This window comes from Amborella trichopoda, chromosome 7, assembly GCF_054954075.1.
Source record: "Amborella trichopoda isolate Santa Cruz 75 chromosome 7, AtrichopodaSantaCruz75HAP2 v2.0, whole genome shotgun sequence".
Classification (NCBI taxonomy): Eukaryota; Viridiplantae; Streptophyta; class Magnoliopsida; order Amborellales; family Amborellaceae; genus Amborella; species Amborella trichopoda.
In genome coordinates this window covers 10,767,985-10,790,113 of record NC_142342.1, presented here as the reverse complement: position 1 = coordinate 10,790,113, position 22,129 = coordinate 10,767,985, and the positions used below count along the sequence as shown (strand labels likewise).

General features: G+C 38.7%; 1 protein-coding gene across 9 annotated transcripts in view; it reads left to right on the top strand.

The window, feature by feature from the left end:
- Positions 1-22,129, top strand: part of LOC18444040 (FAD/NAD(P)-binding oxidoreductase family protein) — a 35,502-nt gene that overhangs the window by 4,386 nt on the left and 8,987 nt on the right. For all 9 annotated transcript variants that reach the window (XM_011628725.3, XM_088871256.1, XM_020673510.2 and 6 more), the window contains 5 exons: positions 2,181-2,324; positions 9,891-9,949; positions 14,486-14,553; positions 14,620-14,671; positions 15,990-16,187. In XM_011628725.3, coding sequence (XP_011627027.1) covers positions 2,181-2,324; positions 9,891-9,949; positions 14,486-14,553; positions 14,620-14,671; positions 15,990-16,187 — 521 coding nt within the window. The remainder of the gene's footprint in view (positions 1-2,180; positions 2,325-9,890; positions 9,950-14,485; positions 14,554-14,619; positions 14,672-15,989; positions 16,188-22,129) is intronic.

Here is a 22,129-nt window from a genome sequence, read left to right as displayed (position 1 = left end):
CGTTGCCTTACGTCATTTTGTGTTTTAGCTGGATGATATCCTTTCCGAGGTCATGATTCAGACATCCTACTAGTTTTTTGTGAAAAACATTTTGCATACCATTGCATCAGTTCTAGGGGTGTTTGAGTAGAGAACCTATATATTATTGCTTTAGTCCGGTCCTTGTATACATGTTATTTATAATGGATGTATCATTCATATTTGCCCGTAGTATGTAATAAGTAATTTATATACTGACAATACTGGAAAAAAGAGATTAAATAATGTTGGATTTAGTAACAAACTATTATTGTTCATAGGTAAGCTCCAAGGTTGAAGTTTCTCATCCTGTGCTTTGAGAACATTTTTTCCTATAATTATATGATATGTTTTCCTCAAATGTATTTTGGAGACTGAGCAATTTGGGCTACATTAATGGTTTGTTTTGTCTCAGAAATGACATAATATGCTAGAGAAGCTTAAATAATGTTGGATTTAGTAACCAACTACTTGGTTCATATGTAAGCTCCAAGGTTGAAGTTTCTCATCCTGTGCTTTGAAAACATTTCTTTCTTATAATTACATGATATGTTTTCCTCAAATGTGTTTTGGAGACTGAGCAATTTGGGCTTCATTAATGGTTTGTTTTGTCTCAGAAATGGCATAATATGCTAGAGAAACTGTGCTTCACATGTTGTGGATGATGGTATTAATCCACATAATATGCTAGAGAAGCTATGCTTTGTTTAGAGAACTGGAAATTAAAGCTTTATCTACACTGTTCGAGAAGGTATCTGGGCAGAGAGTGAAAAGGAAAACAGATCTCTCAAAAAAAAAAAAAAAAAAAAAAAAAAAAAGTGTAAAGGAAAACTGGTGTTTGAAAATGTTGATGAGGTCACATAGGAGGAAATTAGAATGACATCCACTTGGGCTTGTCCTTGTATGTGGACATAGCAAGAGACAAACTTTTGGAACCCATCTTAAACCTAAAAACATAGATGATGGCCAAACAATCTCTTTGGTTGAAGCCACTTTGGCTGGCTTCCTGCTGTACTAGGTGTCCATTTGTCCATTTTGAATTGCTTGTTGTCTATTTCTGAGCGTAATGGCCTATGATGGTCTCTATCAAACCGTAATAGTCTATTGTAAGCATCTCTATATTGCTTAACTCTTCTATTACAGTGCAACTATCAATTTATTAAAAGTAGGGAGTTCTTTCCTCCTTTTTTTTGTAAATGCAGAACATTATTCTTTGTAGTTTAGGATTTTGCTATGAGTAATGTGCCATAAAATGCAATTGTAAATAATCTAGGATTTCTAATTTTCATTAAAAAAGCCTACATAATTTTCTTTTGAAAGCTAACATTAAGTCAGAAAAATTTACGTAAAGCTGTATCACAAGGTGCAGAGTAATGATGATGATAATGTGTGTGTGTTTGTGTGTGTGTGTGAGGGAGGGAGGGAGGGAGGGAGGGAGAGAGAGAGAGAGAGAGAGAGAGAGAGAGAGAGAGAGAGAGAGAGAGAGAGAGAGAGAGAGAGAGAGAGATATGGGTTGGAAATTGAAAAGCTATATGATTATTCAGAATTTTGCTGGTATCCTACTTATGGTTCTTGGGAGGAAAACAAATATAAGATAACTTCTTTTCCAATCAAGGAGATGTCTGAAGGAGATCTTCTCTCTGCAATGATTTCTGAAGTAATTCAGCCAGAAATTGATTTTATCTGTATTTTTGGTTTTGGAATGATGATAGTTGTGTATGCTCCCAATCGGCTTATTCCATTTTACCATTGGTTTACTGCAGAAAGTTACACCAGTCGTATTTGCTGGTTTTCATGGTTAGTGTTCACGAAAGAGAAATTCTGTTCGTTTTTTATTTAGTTCTGTCTGCTTGGGAGCTTTGATGGGGAACATTTATGGTTTTTAATTTGTGTTTCTTGCAATTTTGATTGATCAGACATCGCAAAATCTTGTTCTAGTCATGGGATTTGTCAAATAGTAAAGGACAATGTTCTATTTCATTTAGGGAAACTTCAATTATTTTGAATATAATGTGAAACAGGACTCCGGAAATGTTAGTATGATATTTATTAACCACATGTTGCATCTTAATTCCTTATTTATTGGGAAAGACTACGTACATTAACAGTCTCTGCAATTTTTCTCGAACTCTTATATTATTTCTTGTCGTGAAATTTTTCAGCAAGCATGCCATTGACAAAATCATTAAGTATTGCAATAATCGATAGCAATCCTGCCTTGGGATCAAGAAAACACATTCCAAACGACAGTATTCCTGATCCAAGAGTTAGCACTGTGACACCTGCAACTCTGTCTCATTTCAAGGGTATGGAAGCACTTACAATTTCTGTTTAATGTTTCATATAGTTTATTGTGCCTGTAAGTATAGTTTTCTTATAAACAATGCTATTCCATACATATTTTTATGTAATGAATCCCACCAAGGTGTTTCACAGATCTGAAATTCAATTAGAAACCATTGTAATCATGGAAAAGGGAATTCTATTTGCACCCCGATATTTGCAATTTGTACCTATTTTTCCAAAATTCCAGCCCTGGTTATCAAACTAGACTAGGAAAAGGCTTATGACTATGTAGATTGGAAAATTCTAGATGAGACCTTCTTTAGAATGGGCTTCGGCACAACATGGAGAAAATTGATTCAACAGTGCATTCCAAGCCTTGTTTCTCCGTGCTCATTAACGGCTCCCCAAAGGTTTTCTTCCAGCTTTGCGAGGCTTGCAATAGGGTGATCCTTATCACCATTCCTTTTTGCAATAGTAGCTGAGGTGTTTAGCGCTTCTATTTCTAGAGTATATGGATCGGGCTTCCTCACAGGTTTCAGTATTGGAGGTCGGGCCCTACCATTTCTCACTGCAGTATGCTGACAACACTCTCTTTTTTTGCAACTCCTCTCAACAAGTTGGCTGGCTACTCCTCTTTCTCCAATGTTTTGAACTAGCCACTTTCAGAGTTAACATGGAGAAATCTAAGATGATGGGTGTTAGTATTGACAATGTACTAGTTCATGGTCTAGCTGATAGTTTGGGGTGCATGGTTGAACAACTTCCATCCACCTATCTCGGACTTCCTCTTTGTCTTGGTTTGCCAAGACTCAGCCATTGGAGTCCAATTATTGACAAATTTGAAAGGAGGTTTGCTTCTTGGAAAGGGAGATTCTTATTGTCAGCTGGTAGATTGCCTTCAGCAAGGCAACCCTAGCAAATATCGCTCCATTCTTCATGTCTCTATTCCATATGTTTGCTTCTGTCCCAGCTAGATTGAAAAACATCATGAGGAACATCTTGTGTTGGCTATAGTCCACTTAAGGACTAATTCCCAAAACTCTAGGAGGTCCCTGCATCTGACACTTAAGATCCATCAACATCGCTCTGCTGGGAAAATAGTGGTGGCACTATGCCACTCAACCTAATCACCTATGGAGAGAGGTGATCTACCGCAAATATTGCTGAGAGGATCATGCTTGGCTCCCCTCATGCAGAACTAGTGGCAATTTTTCTGGTTTTTGGAGGTCCCTACTACATGGCCGCCACCTCTTCCTGAACCAGGTTCGATACTGCCCAAGAATGGGTAACAGGTTCCTCTTCTGATCTGACACTTGGGTTGGCTGTAGCCCACTGAAGGGCTAATTCCCAAAACTCTTCCACCTTGCCCTACACGTCCCAGCTCTCTTCCGCCTCGCCCTACACTTCCCAACTCTCTTCCACCTCGCCCTACACCCAAGCTCAACAGTAGCTGACAATTTTGTTCGCTCTGGCCCCACAAGAACATGGAACCCTAATTTTAGGAGGCCCCTCACCAACAATGAGATATCAGATTTTACAGAGCTCTCAGGCTTGTTACACACGTTCTTCCTCCCCCCTTCTGGAGAAGATAAGATCATTTGGTCCCCACTCCATCCGGGGTCTTTTCTGTCGCCTCTTACTATTGAACTATTACCTCGCCAGCCTCTCTCCCTAATACCTCTTGTTCTATTGCTGCCAAAGCATAGTTCCCTTTCATTCCACCTAAGATTCAAATGTTCAGCTGGGTCACTCTTCATGAAAGAGCCCTAACTCTCGACTAAATCCAGAAGAGGCATCGCCCTACCTAATAGATGTGTTATGTGTCTGAAGGCCGAAGATACCAATGCTCATCTCTTTATCCACTGCAATGTACCATTCGTGCTCTGGTCTGATGTCCTTAACCCCTTTAATTGGTGCTGGGTCACTCCTCAGTCGATCCCTCATCTCTTTTCTACTTGCCTCCACACTCCATGTGCTAAATCTAGCAGCATGGTATGGAGGGCTGCGATCGCTGCCACCCTGTGGACGATCTGGCTCAAAAGACATTGCAGAATTTTCAGAGATGAGAGAGCCTCAATCCCCACCTGATCGACAAGTGCCGAAACAAGTCTCCTTGTGGGCCAAAAACCACAAGCTTTTTAGAGACTTCTCCTTTGCTGTTCTCTATCACAATTGGGAGACCCTCCTGAACCTAAGACCTATAAGGATCCTATGAGCTTCTTTATGGGGGCCTCCTGATATTGGACAAACAAAACTAAATTTCAACAATTGCTCTTGAGGCAACCTGGGAACCTCAGGTATTGGGGGCATTTTCAGGAACTCTGAGGGCTCCACTCTCCTCTCTTTTTCCTCACCTATAGGTTTTACGACTCCACCACAGCTGAGGCTGTGGCCCTGCTGGAGGGGCTTCGAAGATTCGACCCTAGCTGAAACACAGATTTGGTTGCTGAAGGTGATTCCAGAAACATTATAACCTCTGCCTCTGGTGAGGTCCCATGCCCTTGGAGACTTGCCCATATCTTCGACCAAATTTCTGTCATTACCAGCACCCTAAATGTAACTTGCAGACATAGTTTCAGGGAAGCCAATAATGGTGCCGACACTCTAGCCAGGGAAGGAGCAGGGGTTAATAGTTCCACGGGGACTTTTGGCATCTTTTTTAGCTAGCATCCCATTTTTTCCTGTTTTGATGTAGAGCATTTTTTGGGCCCATTGAGGCTTTGTACATGGCAGTCTCTCACTGGGGTGCCCTAAATTTTGTATTTGCTCTTGATTGTACTTCTCTTTACTATTTGATAGAAAAGTTAACTTATTAAAAATAAAATAAAATCATTACTGCAAATAGAAAAACTACCTCAAGTATAGGGAGGAAGTACTCAGGAGCTTCATTAAGAAGTTTACATTTATGCTATGAAAAATTAATTTGAGTGGCGTTGAAGATAGAATCTTATGCTTAATGTTTAGGGATAAGACTTTTCTTTATGTTGATCATGTTAGAATTCATAGCAACGTAACTTATGTACTAAAGGGGGATGGGCGTTATTCTTTTTGGGCTTAATTAAGGGTAAAAGTGTTCATCTAGTTGCACATTGTGCCGATAAACAGAGATGGCACATGTGAATATAGGGGAAGGAGAGAAGGGAGGCAAAACCATTGTTCGCAAAACCGGCCGGTTAGATCGGTACCGGCAAGGTACTGACTCCGGTTAAGGCCAGTTTTGTGTTACTAATCTTCAAAAAGAACCGGTACCAAAAGCGGCCGGTTTTCAGCTGACCGGACCGGTTTGTCGATATAACGTCGTTTTAGAGTAAATAACGGTAATATATAAATAACGGCGTTATTTTGAAATAGATACCATTTTATGTAGCAGGAAAATTGTGAATCCAAATTTTCACCTTTTTTGATTAGGTTTGCAGCCTTTTTTTGGTTTGTTTTGTGTTTTAATGGTTTAAATCACTATATAATGAAATATAAAACAAGCAATTTGGATTTAAGCATTGAAAAAAAAAAGAGTTTCTTGGATTGAAATGGCGGATTTTTTAGGTTCTTGAAATTTTCTGCCATTCTTTCAATAATCTCCTCAATACCTAATGGTTCTTGAAGAAATTTTAGGGATTTGATTGCTATTCGAAGTATTTACTGGATTCAAGTTTTAATTTGTTCAGAAAACAAAAAATCAAGGGTTTATTTTTACCCGAAAACCTGCTGCTCCGACAACCTGTGTTCTACCCAAAAACGCAGATGTTTTGTCCATTTATTGGTTGTTTTTTATCAAATTCAGTTGTGGATTTCAATCGTTAAGGCTTCATATCTCAAATAAAATTGATATGTTTATTTATGATTGAGTAAATTTTTTTATATCAATTTTTTCGTTGCACCATATCATGAAAATTTCATAGATCTGAAATTTCTGCCTTTTTTCGATTAAATTAAAAGTACCAAATATTTTTTGATGATATTTGGTGCGTTTGAAAGATGATCGAAACCTTTACAATGCATGTATGTTTATTTGTTCGATTATCCAAACATTGAGGGTCGTTTCTTGCTCGAGATGTTGCTTCATTTTTGGGGTTTTTGAAAAGTCGATTTTGCTAAAACAAATATTTTGTTTAAGAAAATTATGTTTTTTGATGAAATTGGGAAGTGTTTTTCTATTTATTTCTAATAAAATTATTTTTGATGAAATTGGGAAGTGTTTTTCTATTGTGCTTAATAAATTATTTTTAATAGAATTATGATTTTTTAATAAAATTATGTTTTTTGATGAATGTGGGTAGTGTTTTTCTATTTTGCTTAATAAAATTATTCTTTTGATAAAATTATTTTTTTGATGAAATTGATTCTTCTTTTTGATAAGTGCATGATAATGTTGCTCGATTTTTTTAATTATGTTTTTTTAAGTTGATATAGTTATATTTGTAATGATGGAAATGGGATATTTTTGTTTTTTAATTGCATGTAAAAATTTTGGTTGCCTTATGTTCAATGAAACACTACACCGTCTTTTATGTGCTTGGTTCTTCTCTTTTTGCTTTCCTTTTTTTATTTTTATTTTTTTTTATTTTTTATTTTTTTTATTTTCTATCAAGTTTTTGGAATGTTATGGAAATAGTCTTTAAAAGGTCAGCCGATTTTAAAAAATCGGCTGACTAACTCGGGATCGGTCATTGGCCGATTCTGATCTGGCTCGATTCCAGAGAGAGAGACAGAGAGAGAGTTTTACAAAGATCTTAATTTCAAATCGTCCCTCATTTGAGAAATTGATTTTTCTAAAAAATTTTCATTTTGCTTAGTAAAATTATGTTTTTTTATCAATATGGGAAGTTTTTATCTATATTGCTTAATAAAATTATCTTTCGAACAAAATTATACTTTTTTAATAAACAATTATGTTTTTGATGAATATGGGAACTGTTTTTCTATTTTTTCTTAACAAAATTATTTTTTTATAAAATTATGGTTTTTTAATAAAATATGTTTTATGATGAATGTAGGAAGTAGTTTTTCATTTGGCTTAGTAAAGTTATTTTTTGATAAAATTATGGTTTTTTAATAAAATTATGTTTTATGATAAATATGGGAAGTGTTTTTCTATTTTGCTTTATAAAATTTTTTTTTGATCAAATTATTTGTTCTACTGTTCTTATTTTTGATAAAATCAATGCACAAGACACTGATATGGATATGGTAGATACAGATAAGAACAGTAGAACATATCAGTGTGCTGTGCGTTGATTTTTCGTTTTGTTGCACATTATGAGATGTACTTTTGTGAAGTATGCCTTTTTTAACTTCATCGAAAAGGTACTGTATGAAAGAAAAAGCTTATATAAGGTTGCAACCTTACCTCTATAGCTACAGATGCACCCCAAAAATCATCTTGACATCGAGATGTATGACCATGAAAAATAAAAAGATTTTAAGTCTTAGAAATAGTGCATTTTACAACATATTATCTACACCGTACATTTTCAAGATTTTCATATGTTTATAGATTTACTTGATTTTAACTATTTTTGAAATTTAAAATTTTATAATTAGATATAAAAATAGATTTTGAGATAATCCTAATAACATTTTACGTCAATATTATATACCATGATAAAATTTGAAGGTGCACCTTACCTCTATAGCTACGGATGCATCCGTATGCCAACTGCACCCTTGTATGAATTATGCTTTATCTAACCATATCGAAGAGGTCCTTTTTATTTCTTGTCTTAATTAGTTGGCATTTTTATTTGATTTAATAGCATCAAGCTAGTTTTGTTATTTGCAAAAAAGTGCATAAACTATCATTCCTAATGTGAGCGATATTTGTTTAAAAAAAAAAAACTAGAAAGTTTTTCGTGTAAGGTTTGGGATAAATATGTTAATTCTCGGAAGATGTTACATGACAAAAATATCTTCAAAAAATGCCCTAAGCTATTTTCATGTATAGGACTATAGTATTCGAATATTACTTTATAAAAAGTTGTTTCAATTTTTATTTTTGTAAGATAAATATATGTAATAAGATATTATACACTTAGTCTAAGTATTTTTATATTTAATTTAAATTTTTTTGGGAGTTTTTGACCCATTTGTTTTATAAAAAATCTACTTGACCTGTTAGTTTGGTTAACTGCCCCAGTTAGTCTGGTTTTGGTTCAAACCGCTCTCAGCCCCATGTCTGGTTAACCGTTCTGTTTCGATTTTGCGAACATTGGGCAAAACAGGGGTGGGAGTAATGGCTAAGGAGAAGGTATATCATGAAAAGGTTAACAGGCGTGCATCGAGTTTGTAACAGAAAGCGATGTCCTTCACACCCTATCTCGAGCCAAGAAATCCACTTCAAAGAATTGCTTCACAGGAATTGCTAAGACACAACTGCATTGCATTCACTAATTACCATTTCATCTTAAGTCTGTGAGTATCAGCAAATATATTTTAAGATAAAAATTAATTTGCAAGGATCCTACTAATCTAGACCTTCTTAAGATTTGGACACCTGGCTTGATGGCTAGGGTAGTAACAGCTGCAGCACAACATCCCAGGTAGGTTTCATCCTCTCACTTATCCAAAAAACAACAATACACGGGCTTTCCCTATCTATAATTTGACATGACATTCTGCAGAAAAATTTGTTTTCCGAGTAGTGTGGGATCTAGCAACTATACCAATATTCAACATCTCAGAAAATATTCTCGATAGCATCAATTGGTGCTATTCCTCTCCCTCAAGTAACCAGATAATGCAAAGAGAGGGTCTTGTTCTCTCATAGGTATTAAGTATTTCAAAGACTCAAACAATGTGGGCAGACTGATAAGGGAAGGTTCCCCTGATGTCATTGTGAGGGCACATGGCATTTGATGATCTCTCTCTCCTTTAGCCTAACGGTTTACACTTCTGAGCTCGTTTGGTTTTGCATTTCCAATAGCATTCCCATCAAATTTGAGTGTTATGGTTATGACTGTCGTGGGAGGTTACTCCAACTCATAGTGATGTTCAATTTATGCTGCTAATTGCCACCAATAAACTGAACCCATTGGAGCTATTAGCATTTGACAATCCTTTGGTTTGTCATTAACAGTTACTCCCTAAACCCTTTGTGTCCTGTTTCGTTTATCATTCCCATCAAAATGGTGATTCTATGGCTCCTTCAGATGAGGGAGACCACTCCAACACACGTTGGGTTGTGCTCGTCTTCCTCTACGCATGTTCACCTGTTGATCAGATTCATTGAAGCGAAATAAGGTGGTGATATGACGACCTCAGTCTTACGGTTTCATGGGCATGATAAAAACTTGTTTCAAAACATGGGGTTGTTTGTATAGTGAGCAACTAATTATATATTGTTTGTTTTCTTTTAGTTGCTCTTATGAAAGGGGCATATCCAGGCCAAAAACTCCTTATATGCAAGCTCCCAAGAATTTGTGCCATTTCTCACACTCAATAAATCTATCCAGGCTTTTGATATGATTTATTAATAATAAAATATTCATCTATTGGCTTGGCTCATATGATTTTTCACTGGAAATACTGTAATTTTGTGCATTTTTACTGGCATTATCTTTGACAAAAGCATTGTTTCTTGACTTTTGCAGATATTGGTGCTTGGGAATATATTAAAAAACATAGCCATGCATTTTTTGATAAGATGCAGGTAACATTTTTTTCAGATGGTTTACGTGGTTTTGTTTCCTAATTTTCGATTCTAATTGTTTCAAGTTTCTTTTGGCTTCATAGTTATTACCATTTCTTTGGCGGAGGCTTATATCTGATGCATAAAAGTAGTCCCACTAACGTGGTATGTAAATTATCCTGTGTTCAGAAAGTACTCTCTTAAGGACTAAATGTTAGAGACCTAAACCTGACCACTATGCTAGGAGTGTGATTTAATGCCTAGTTCCATTTGGTCTCTTCTTCACTATGAAGGGGTACTTGCCTCTACCATGTGAGAATGATTTTATGTTCCAATGGTTGGTCATGTGGTGCATTGGGTGAACACCTGAAGATCTTGTCTTTTTTTGAGAAAGTAGATTTTACACCTGAAGATCTTCATCTCATAGATGCGAGGAACTTGGTTAGGGGGTTGCGATACCCATAGGAATCTTGCTCCGGCAATCCTGGGGCCGGAACCCAAACATAACTTGCTTCTGCCATAAAGCAAGCTTGATACCTATCTTTTAAATATCTCAATCTCTGTCTAAAAGGATCTTGATTGCTTTGGAAGGTGATTGCTATCCCACTGAAAATGTTACACAATCATGGTTTGAACTTTGAAGGGATCTCGATCCTAGGGGAGGTTTCAAATGTTTTTGGATTTTGAATCCTACATTTGAAATGTTTGTGGCTGCGGAACAAGCCACCTATGCTTGCATGGATTGGGTTTCCGAGAGAACACCCGTCAAAGTTAAACTTGATGTGGCCCACTTTGGGTGGTCTCCAAAGGGAGGGCAAGAGAATGTGAACCAGGAAATTCAGCATCCTAGTCCAAAGATATAAGAAAGTGATCTAGTTTTGAAAGGGTGGGGTTGATGGAGTGGTCTGACCAGGTGAAAGAGGCCCCCTAGAGGGGCATGTCAATCAGTTCTATCCTTGAGAGCAGTTCAGAAAATTCTGTCATCGATTGAGAGACCACTGAGTTAGAATTTCTCTCGAATGACCATCTTGTAGTATTGAAATCTCCGCCAATGCACCAACAATGTGGAGGGACCGAAGCCTCAAGATTCAGTTCTTCCCAGAATCATGGTCTAATTGAAGAAGAGTTGGGACCATAGACGACAGTAAATTTCCAGGGAAAGGAGTCGGAAACTCTCGAGAGTGAAATGGAAACCAAAAATTGACCAACTCTAGAGGATAACAAGTTGTGAAGGGTTGGGTCCCATATGACCCAAATGCCACCCGATGCCCCTAGAGCATCTAATGCCACCCACTGACAAGTTCTAGACCCCCAAACCTGTCAAATGAGGGAGAGGGAAGGCCCAGGGAGTTTAGTTTCAACCAGAGCTAAAACAGAGGGGGAGTGAGAGGAAGTGAAATTATGGACGTGCCTGCGTTTACTGCGGTTGCTCAATCCCTTGATATTCCGAGTCAAGATCTTCATGAGTGGGATAGAGAGGAGGGGCCAGATCTGGATGATCGCCGAGATGAGGGACGATCAGAAGTGGTCCCCTGATTTCTTGCGACATTCTGGCCGTAATTGATCCCAAATTCCAGATTGGCTAGTTCTCATTTGCCCTTTGCTGTAGTCCTGGATTGGGTCTCTTGATCTGGAAAAACGAAAGTTTTTAGGACCTCTTGGGGTCCATTGAAACCCATGCCCCTGACCTTCATGACTGAGTTGATATCACCTTGAGCTTTATCCATGTGCTCTACGAAAGACGAGCTAACAGAGGCGGGAGAGGCCTCAGAAGGAGACTCAGCTGATGATAGGCTAAGGCAGCTGGGAGTGAGAGGGCTGCATGCATCTTCAGAGGTAGGTAGGGGGTTATGAAGCTCCATTGGCATCGTAGCCTGTCGAGAGAGAGAGGGAAGATTCTCTACTCCTGCAACAGGATGAGGATGTCGAGGCTCCAAAGAATCCATGGACTTCCGCAAGTTGGAGGAGAGAAGCACTGCGCCCTCAACCTGTTGAGGCGAGGGAAACGAGAAAGGGGAAAGGGGCTGGCAATGGTTGGGGATCGTGAGATGTCTAGAAGCTGGCAACCCCGAAGATACAGGTGGAGATAACGGCAAATGAGAGTAGGGATTAAAACCGGCTGGGAAAAGGTAAGGAAGAGAGAGAGAGGGAGGGAGCCTGCCAACAAAAGTAGCATGCCCAGGGAAGGGGGGTTGAAGCAAAGGTAGAGATGGGAATGGCTGAAAGGAGCAAGACCAGCCAGAAAAGAAATTTGAGAGAGGGGAGGGAAGAGGAGAGCAGGTGAGATTTGCATAAGGAGGTGAGGGCTCCTGATTGCGTGGGATTGAATTAGAGAAAGTTGAGCGGTAAAGGAAGAGAAAGAGGGGAAGAGTTAAGGGAAGGTGAAGGATTGAGGGGGATGCCGGTAGACAAAAGATAAATGAGGGGTGGGAGTGCAAGGCTTACCGTTGGCGGACAATGGCAGGGTAGCTCAGTCGCCGGAAAGAAGGTGTGGCCTGAGGGTTGCGAACTTGGTGGAGACGAGACAGCCAACGGACGGTCGATTAGGTGGTCCACTACCGAAGTTTGAAAAGGCTCGGGTCCATAGAGGTGGGGTCGAGACGAAGAAAGAGATGACAAAAGGATTGGAGCATACATATGGTACACAATATGAATACATATTGATATGTTAAATATGAAGCCGCTCCATGCCCACTTCCCGAGGGATTTCACTCCATTTTTATGTGTGTAGCTTATGCTTGCTTCTTTCTTGTATGGATCACTGAGTTGACAAATGGACTTCACAAGGTGACATGGTCTGTCTTATTGCATCACCAAATATGTGTTGTGCTTATGTCATTCGTTAGTATCACTTATGTGCATTAATAGAGAGGGTAAGATTTTGAAGGCCACGCAAACCCCAACACTAGCACAAGTACGAACATCCTAGATATTTATCAAAAACATTGTAAAAAGGGTTTTGAAGCGACGAAAATTATGATGATTATCCAACTCAATCAACAACTTATGCTAAATACCTTTGGTAGAATAGTTGTCATCATCATACAAAAAATGGAGAAACCCTGTTTTCATGTTTTCAACATTCTAAATTGGGAAGTATTTAATAAATTTATAAAGCTCTAGACTAGAAACAAAAAAAAAAGAAAAAACAAGTACAGAAATGCATTTTTGTTTTGACATACTGAGAGCACAATGAACTTAACAAATCCTCCTTTTTATAGTGAAATAATTACTTAATATCTTAGTACTAACAATTCCTTGGTTTTCTATTTTAGTTAATAGTCATCTATGACATGCATTGAATCTATGTGTTATGCATCTTTTGACTGGTTAATGATCTTAAGGACTTGGGGTTTAGGGTTCTAGCCTTCATTTTCTTTTGTCAAGTTCTTGTTACTATGTTGCTTTTTTGGTTGGTCACCACTAGTTTGTTTGAATTTAGTATTTCAAGGACAGATCTAATTTTTTATCTTAAACAATTTTGGTCCTCTAAATGTCCTTGGTCTCTTGATGAAATATGTATGCATGAATATTTAAAGCTTACTCTTCTTCTATGAAGTGCTCCATTGTTACAACAGGGCATTTGTCACCAATGTGTCAGTCTTTGCTTTAGAGTGGAGTAGCATTTTAGGAGGAATGATCAACATCTTGCTAGGACAGCACTCTCAAAGTTGGATTGCAGCCTTATTTTGGGTGGAAGCTATGCAGATTTCAACCTGCACATTATCTATGGGTTGTCCTTATCCAAGTGTCCTCCCCCTTTGCTGCTTCTTCAGTAATTTGCAACCAAGGACTTTGGAATGTGTCTCTCTTTTTTCCAATAAATTCATATTCTCTTTTCGTTCAGCAACTAGTTGCAAGCCTAGATATGTCTAAAATGTTTAGCGTAACCAGGAAGGACAAGCCTTCTCACCTCACCAAAAATTCTTCGACTTAAAATTTCCTTGCCTACAGTATTAGCCGCATATGTCATGCAATTGGGTCATTCTTAAATTCATGTTGTGGGAGTTGCCTGTGCCATTGACTTGCCATAGGTCCTATTCCATATGGGAAGTTAGCCATGAGACGATGAGAAGCATATCATCCTTCTATACACCAACTAATACCCATCTCCTCTTGGCATCCACTGGAATTTAGATGCACTAGCTATTGACACAGGAAATGTGGACTTGAAATCGCATTATAGGATAACATGGATCTGCATAATACCAAGGGCCTTCTGATCCCAAAATAATTACATGGAGCAAAATAATAGCTTGCACAGCCCACATTCCTTTCATGGAAGCCATGAAACATCCTCAAAGATGTTCAAGAACATTTTAATTTATTTGGCTATTTGTGTTATCTTGTCCTATTTCCTCCTCTTTTGTATTTTAATATGTTTCATAGGTTCAATTGGCAATAGAAACTACTGAAATGCTACTTTTCCATTGCTCTGATTTCCTAGGAGTAAGTTCTATTTTTTGAATGCCCCTTTTTCATGCCTTATACCTTATTCTTTATAATTAAAGAATACACGAATTTTAATCAAGTGCTTATGTGTCCATCTTTTCTCAGGTATGGGACTACACAGGCCTGGGTTACACCAGGTACAATGCAAAGGATGTTGGTAGAGAAATTCTAGGGTGAGAAAGATTTCCCGCTACTTAGTTTCATTCTCTTTACAACATTGCTAACTAAATGTGGTATAGGTGCGTAGTGGAGAATAAGGTGCTTCAGAGTTCTCTTCTGTCACGTTTACAGGTATCTCATTGACTTCCTCTCTTCTAATTCTTTATATATAAGTTGGTAGAATGGGGTATATAATGTGGAGGTGCTATGCTGTACTACTCGTAATCTTCTTCTGAGGGTTTCTATGGAGGATCTCTGCAGTGAAAGCTTGCGGAATCTCATTTTTCAAATCAAGGTTCAGTGGAGGGATACTTAATTCGACTTAATCAATACTAGTAGTAGACTAGTAGCTGTTAGATATTGATATCTTGTGTCTTTCTCTCTCGTATATTAAATGTGACTACTATGACATATATTGATACTGCATAGCAGTTCATTAGGTATATCGGGCATTGTTGTCTTCTTACTGCTCTTTTCTTGGACTTCCACGTAAATGAGCTCAAGCTCACGTCTTTTTCTTGTAATTTCCAAGTGGTCTTTTGTCATGATATAAAGGCCTAATTTTTCTGAGATAAGCTTTTGTACAAACATCCTCACATGGAATCCAATTGTTGATATGATGCTGGTGGTCTTCTTAAACCTGTTCTCTATCCTAGTGGTCTTTCTTTGGGAAAATCTGAGTATTTGGTTACTGCTACTACCATTAATATGAAGATTTTCCATCCATAAATGTTTCAATCTTCCAGACCAGACTCAGACATTACACCAATTCAACCTGCTTATAGTTCAATGCAAGCGCTACTTTATAATTATATACTGGAAATACCGTTGTCCTTTTGCTGTTGTAACTTGTAATGGCATTTGTCACTTACTTATAGTGCAATTTGTATATGAGCCCTAGGGTTCATTTATTTTTTTGGTACATCTGTTTCACATCTGTTTGTATTCTCATTCCTAATATAGAAGAAAATCTTGAAGCAAATCTTAATGTCAGAGTAAATGTTAGAAATGGTTTTGAATTTTGCTAATAGTCGAAGTTCTTTCTGATCTATAGGTTTTCTTTTATCAAGCCAAATTTTTGGAGATAAGAGGTATTGGATAAATGAAAATTCTTGACACTGACTCAAAAATTTTTTGTTTAACCGAATTTTGGTATAACATCTTGTCGTTTGATGAAATTTTTAGCAACATAGACAAGTATATATTATGTAGATTTATTGCTTCTCTTTAGTATTCGCTTTGTCATGCAATGATGGAATATAAACATTATTAATAATTGTTATTCTGTGGATGAATAATATGTGCATGAATTTTTTATAGTTCTGCGGACCTGTACTTATATTTTTAATCAATGCTTATTTCAACACTGAGCTTCTGCAATTTGTTTAGGACCTTCTTTTAGCATCTGTAAGTTTGTTGCAAGATTTTCAAAGAAATTATATGTCAACAGGATGCAGGAGTTGGTGAGAGAATTTACCCAGCTAAGTTGACCTCTATGTCACTACAGTCACACTTTCCCTCTGCAGTTGATATGCTAGATATCGAGACATCAAATTATTCAAGCCGAACCTCTGGAGACCCCAAACGTCACGGATGCTTAGCAAAGTTGGATCTAAGTGATGGAAATACTCTCTACACAAAACTTGTGGTAATCTTCGGTGTCCCGTCATTGCATGTTATGCTTGTTTATGTTCTTTTCCCTTCATTGCATGTTATGCTTATTTATGTTGCTTACTTTGTCCAAGCATGAAGAGAGGGATGAGAAATCTTTCTATGAGAAAGTATACTGGAGTTGAATCAGCTATAGAAAACCATGGTCTAATGGTCACGACTACTGATGAATGTTGACACCCCATTTTACGTCTAGCAAATTCTGTGGTTTCTAAAACCCTTAGGACCACACTGTCCTAGTAAACCCAAATCCATAGTCCACATAGCCTACCCTGTGACCCAGAACCATTTTGCCTACCCAGTACCCTGTAGATACCCTGTTTTCACCCAAAGTCCTGCAAACACCTTGTTTTACTAAAAAAATCACCAAAAATAGTAAAATAACTCTTTTTGACTCAAAGTTTCTCTGGGAGTTTCACAACAGCCTGAACTACACATCAGAGCTGAAATTTTCAATTTTGGTCAATTTTTGCTTGGGCGACACTAGGTGTGTCGCCCAACTCAGACTGGGCAACATGCTTTGTGCCATCCACCAGACCTCGCCCAACCCAGTTTGACCCGAAATCTTCTATTTTTGGTAGGACAACTCACTGGTCAGTCCTGGGTAGAAAGTTGCTATTTTGGGCAGTCCTGACCTTGGCGACACTGCCAGTGTCGTCCATCCCTGATTGCCGAAAAACGACAGTTTCCGCACAAGAATGATCCCCTGCCATTTTGGGCCAACTTTCCCCCACTTTGGCCAAATTTGGCTGGGCGACACTGGTAATGCCAACCAGATCCGGTACCCCAGAAAGGCAGTCCAGGGTTGGCAATTGGCTGGTGATGGAAAGTTTCCCTTTTTCAAACGATTTCAGTTTATAAAAAGTTCATTTTCGTGGCCATTAAGGAGGGGAGGAAGATTGAAACCCTAGCCCCTTGGCTCAGAGAAAGTTAGGCCCTGGACCTCTTAACTTCGTGAGCTTATGAAACCCTAATCTGAAAAACCCTACCTTAAGCTTGAGAAACCTTAACCTAGACCTAAGGAACCCTTGTTCTTCAATCATCTATAGGGCACAACATCCCTTTTAAATCAGAGATCTTCTGGTTAACTTCTAAATCAGAGAGGCTAAGAGGACGTTGGTTCTGATACGGGTGAGCCCTCTAAGGCTCAAGTGTCCCGAGCTATCCGGCTCGGTTTGGTATTGTTCTCTTGCCTTTTCTTTCTTCTTCTTCTTCTTACTATTTTGATTTTATTTTGATTAAGTTTTTTGGTCAGTTTGCTGCTTTAAACTCGTGTTTTAATGTTGTGGATGCTGGCTCTGCCACAGATCTGAGAATGCATCTGCTCATTTTTGGGTAGATCTGAATTTGATTTGTTCCACTTTCTCTACCACATTATTTTTATCAGTTTAAGGTGTCAAAATCCGAGAGATCTTCGTCGAAAGATCTGTCCGATTTTCATCATAAACTGTTTGGAGCCCACCGTGGGGCATTTTCTTTTTGAATTTTTTTTTTTTATGAAAAGAAAAGTTTTGAAATGAAATTTTTAAGATTTTTTTTTTTTGTTTTCTCCTTTTTTTTTTTGAAGCGTGGGTCTTACAGTTTAACCACTTGTGACCCCTTTGGTGGACATTTTCTTTATTATGTTTTATCCAAAGATGATAAAAGGATTTCCTTATGGGATCGTGAGAACTCAAAGGTCTCGAAGTTGTCCTTTCACCTTTGGAGCTTTTATCCTGTGCTTCGTTGGTCCATGAAGAGTTCTTTGGATTCTTGCCGAGCTTCCATTTTGGAGAGGTCTCGACATTCTTCCAGGGTTCGTCGAAGTCATTTCGGTTTTCCATTCATGTCACCCTCATACATCTTTCTGAGGTGTCTTCGTCTTAGGGTTTGCTTGTGCAGTATTGTTGGACCTTGCAAGTATTTGTTGTACTTGAGTGTTTTGCTTGTGCAATACTGTTTTAACCCACAGGTACTTGTTTATACTTGAGGTTTTGAATCGAAAATTTTTTGTTCTTTTTTTTTTCTTTACCCGTGATGCCTTTTCAGGTTTTCACACGTCCATATTTTTTGTTTTTTTGATGCCTTTTCAGGTTTTCACCACACTTTTGAGCTCGTTACGGGTAGTATTCTTTGAGATGCATCGCATTAAGGGGTCGTTGAGTTCGTACCCCTCCTGATTTTTGAACTTGTAAGAATTGCCTGCGTGCACTCGGGTAACCATGAATGACCCCTCCCAATTAGGTTTGAACTTGCCTGAAGGGTGTGGATTTGCTGTAGTGTGAAAGATTTTTTTGAGTATCATGTCCCTTTTTCTCTGATTTGTCGAGGACCAACTTTTCCTTGGTATGCCCTCTCGATTCTACACTGGTAAGATGATATTTTGTGTTGCTCGTAGTTGTCTTTCATCCAAAGTAACGAGGGCAGCGATTCGTGCTTCGATATTTTGTTCCTCATGAATTTTTGTGAGTAAGCACTCGGAGAGACGGTATCTCAACTTTAATGACCATACCATACACAAATGAGTATGAGGTCATGCCAGTAGGAGTCTTCTCGGGTATCTAGTAGGCCCATAGTGCGTTATTTAGCTTTTCGTGCCAATCTCTGTCACCTTCTATTATTCTGTCTATAACTTTGAGAAGTCCTTTGTTCGTGGCCTTTGCTTGTCCATTTCTTTGAGGGTAGTAAGGTGAAGAATTTTTGCGTTATCCAAAACTTTTTGCATACCTTCGTGACCTTTTCATTTTTGAAGTTAGATCCATTGTCAATAATGATCGACTTAGGAACGCCGAATCTGAATACAATGTTGTTCTTTATGAAACGGGCAACATGTCCTCCAATTTTAACAAATGATGCAGCCTCTACTCATTTTGTGAAGTACTATATAGCCGTTAATGTAAAATGGTGGCTGTTTGAGACTTTGGGTGAGATCATTCCGATGATATCAAGACCCCACATGACAAAGGGCCATACGGGCGGTATTGAGTTGAGTGGTACAGACGGTGCATGGATGAGGTCACCATAAAGTTGGCATTTGCGACACCTCTTAACGAACTTCCAACAATTTTCTGAGCTAAGGTGGTTGCCCCAGAATGACCTCCTTCATTGTGTAACTCTGTCAGTACTTGGTCGATTTTTAGCTGATCGAGACACCGTAGAATGATGCCATCGACGGACTTCTTGAATAGGAGATCACCTCTTACTAAGAATCCCATAGAAAGCCTTCGAAAGGTTTCTTTATCCTTTTTGGTGGCTCCTTCGGGTATAAACCATCTTTCAGCAGGGACAGAACATCGTGGAACCATGGTTTTACTTTAACTAACGCATCTGAAGCCACAAGAGACACTTCCCCATTCTCATTTTCTTGCTCTATTTCTTTTTCGATCCTTGGTGGAGAAGGGTCATGTTTGTTGCTGATGTAGAATGACAACATGGTGATTTCTGAAGGAATATCAACCATAGAGGCAAGGGTCGCAAGGCTGTCGGCGAACGGATTATTTTCCTTAGTTACGTGCTGAAAGGTGATTTTCTTAAAATTCCCCCTATGTTTTCAAAATTTATAAAAAAGACTTTTAAAAACGAAGAAGCTTGGACACCCGTATATAATGTTTATCACGTTGCCGCGATTACCGCGTTGTCGCGATTATTGCGTTGCCGCGATTACCGCGTTGTTGCCTTGTCTCTCTCTTCGGAATCGGCCAGACAAATCTCTTCCTATAGAAAGCCTCAGGAAACCCTAAGAAAATCAAAGAAAATGCCAGATTTAAGAATCTGAAGTTGTGAAAGCCCTTGACGTCATGTGGTTAGAGGGCACAACAACTAATCTCTCTAAGTCATTGCGCTCACCTAGCTTACCCACCTAGGATTTTCCTCCTAGGGTTTTCGACGTGAGATTTCAGATTCTTAAATATGACATTTTCTTTGATTTCCTTAAAAAAATGCCAAACTGTTTACTATGAAAATCGGACTGATCTTCCGACATAGATATCTCAAATTTTGACATCTTAAACTGATAAAAATAATGTGGTAGAGAACGTGGGACAAATCGAATTTAGATCTGCCCAGAAATGAGCAGATCCGCTCTCAGATCTATGACAGAGCTAGCATGATCCAAAACATTAAAACACGAGTTCAAAGCAGCAAACTGACCAAAATTAATCAAAATAAAATCAAAATATTAAGAAGAAGAAAAAGAAAGAAAAGGTAAGAGAACAATTCCGAACCGAGCCAAATGGCCCGGGACCCCCAAGCCTTCGAGGGCTCGCCCGTATCAGAACCAACGTCCTCTTTGCCTCTCTGATTCAGAAGTTAACCAGAAGATCTCTGATTTAAAAGGGTTGTTGTACCCTAGAGATGATTTAAGAACTAGGGTTCCTTAGGTCTAGGTTAAGGTTTCTCAAGCTTAGTGTTAGGGTTTCATAAGCTCACGAAGTTAAGAGGTCCAGGGCCTAAATTTCTCTGAGCAAAGGGGCTAGGGTTTCAATCTTCCTCCCCTCCTTAATGGCCACAAAAATGAGGTTTTTATAAATTAAAATCGTTTGAAAAAGGGAAACTTTCCATTACCAGCCAATTGTCAACTCTGAACCCCCTTTCTGGGGTCCCAAGTCTGGGTGACACTGGCAGTGTTGCCCAGTCAAATTTGGCCAAAGAGAGGGAAAGTTGGCCCAAAATGGCAGGGGATCATTCTTGTGCGGAAATTATCGTTTTCGGGCAGTCTGGGCTGGGTGATACTGGTAGTGTCACCAAGGTCAGGATTGCCGAAAACAACAACTTTCTGCCCAGGACTGACCAGTGAGTTGTCCTACCATAAACGAAAGATTTCGGGTCAAACTGGGTCGGGCGACACTCGGTGTGTTGCCCAGTTTGGTGGGCGGCACAAAGCGTATCGCCCAGTCTGAGTTGGGTGACATTAGGTGTGTCGCCCAAGCTAAAATTGACCGAAATTGAGAATTTTCAGCTTGAGGTGTGCAGTTCAGGCTGTTGTGAAGCTCCTAGAAAAAATTTGGGTCAAAAAGAGTTATTTTACCATTTTTGGTGATTTTTTTAGTAAAATAGGGCGTTTGCAGGAATCTAGGAAAAAACAGAGTATCTGCAGGGTTCTGGGTAGGCAAAATGGTTATGGATCATAGGGTAGGCTGTGTGGGCTATAGATTTGGGTTTACTCGGATAATGCAGTCCTAAGGGTTCAGAAAAAAATTTGCCAGATTTAAAATGGGGTGTCTACAGTTGCCCCTCTTTGGCACTCTTTGTCCTTCGAGGGATAGGTGAGTGGCAAAGAAGTAGACACTCTTTGCGAGGAACAGGTGAGCGTCAAAGATAATGCAAGCATTTTAAATTTCTTTCTGACGTCACGTGGTCAGAGGGCGCACCAACTAATCCCTCCAAGTCATTGCGCTCACCCACCTAGGGCATTTTCTTCCGAGGGTTTTCGGCGTGAGATGGTAAGTTACACAAGGTTGAAACTTGAGTTGGATTTTTTGGCCATGACATTTAACTTTAGGGGTTTTCACAATTTCATATTCTTAAATCTGGCATTTTCTTTGATTTCCTTTGGGTTTCCGAAGGCTTATAGGAAAAGATTTTTTATAGAAAAAGACTTATCTGGCCGATTTCATAGAGAGAAAGGAGGCAGCAACGCGGTAATCATCATATACGGGTGTCCAAGCTCCTTTGTTTTAAAAGTCTTTTTAGAATTTTTTAAAATAGAGGGATATTTTAAATAGAACCCGGAGCAAGGACAGGTTACGATTTTAACAAAGAAATTAAAATATTTGAAAACACAAGACATATAGTGAAAATTTTGAAAAGAGAAAAATATTTCAAAAAACGAGGTTGGTTAGCGGTTTTAACTCCTGCAACTATAGAGCCCTTTAAGCAGTTTAGCGTCATGCATTGATGGACCATACAACCGACCCTTTTACATCATACGGGGCTAGACGG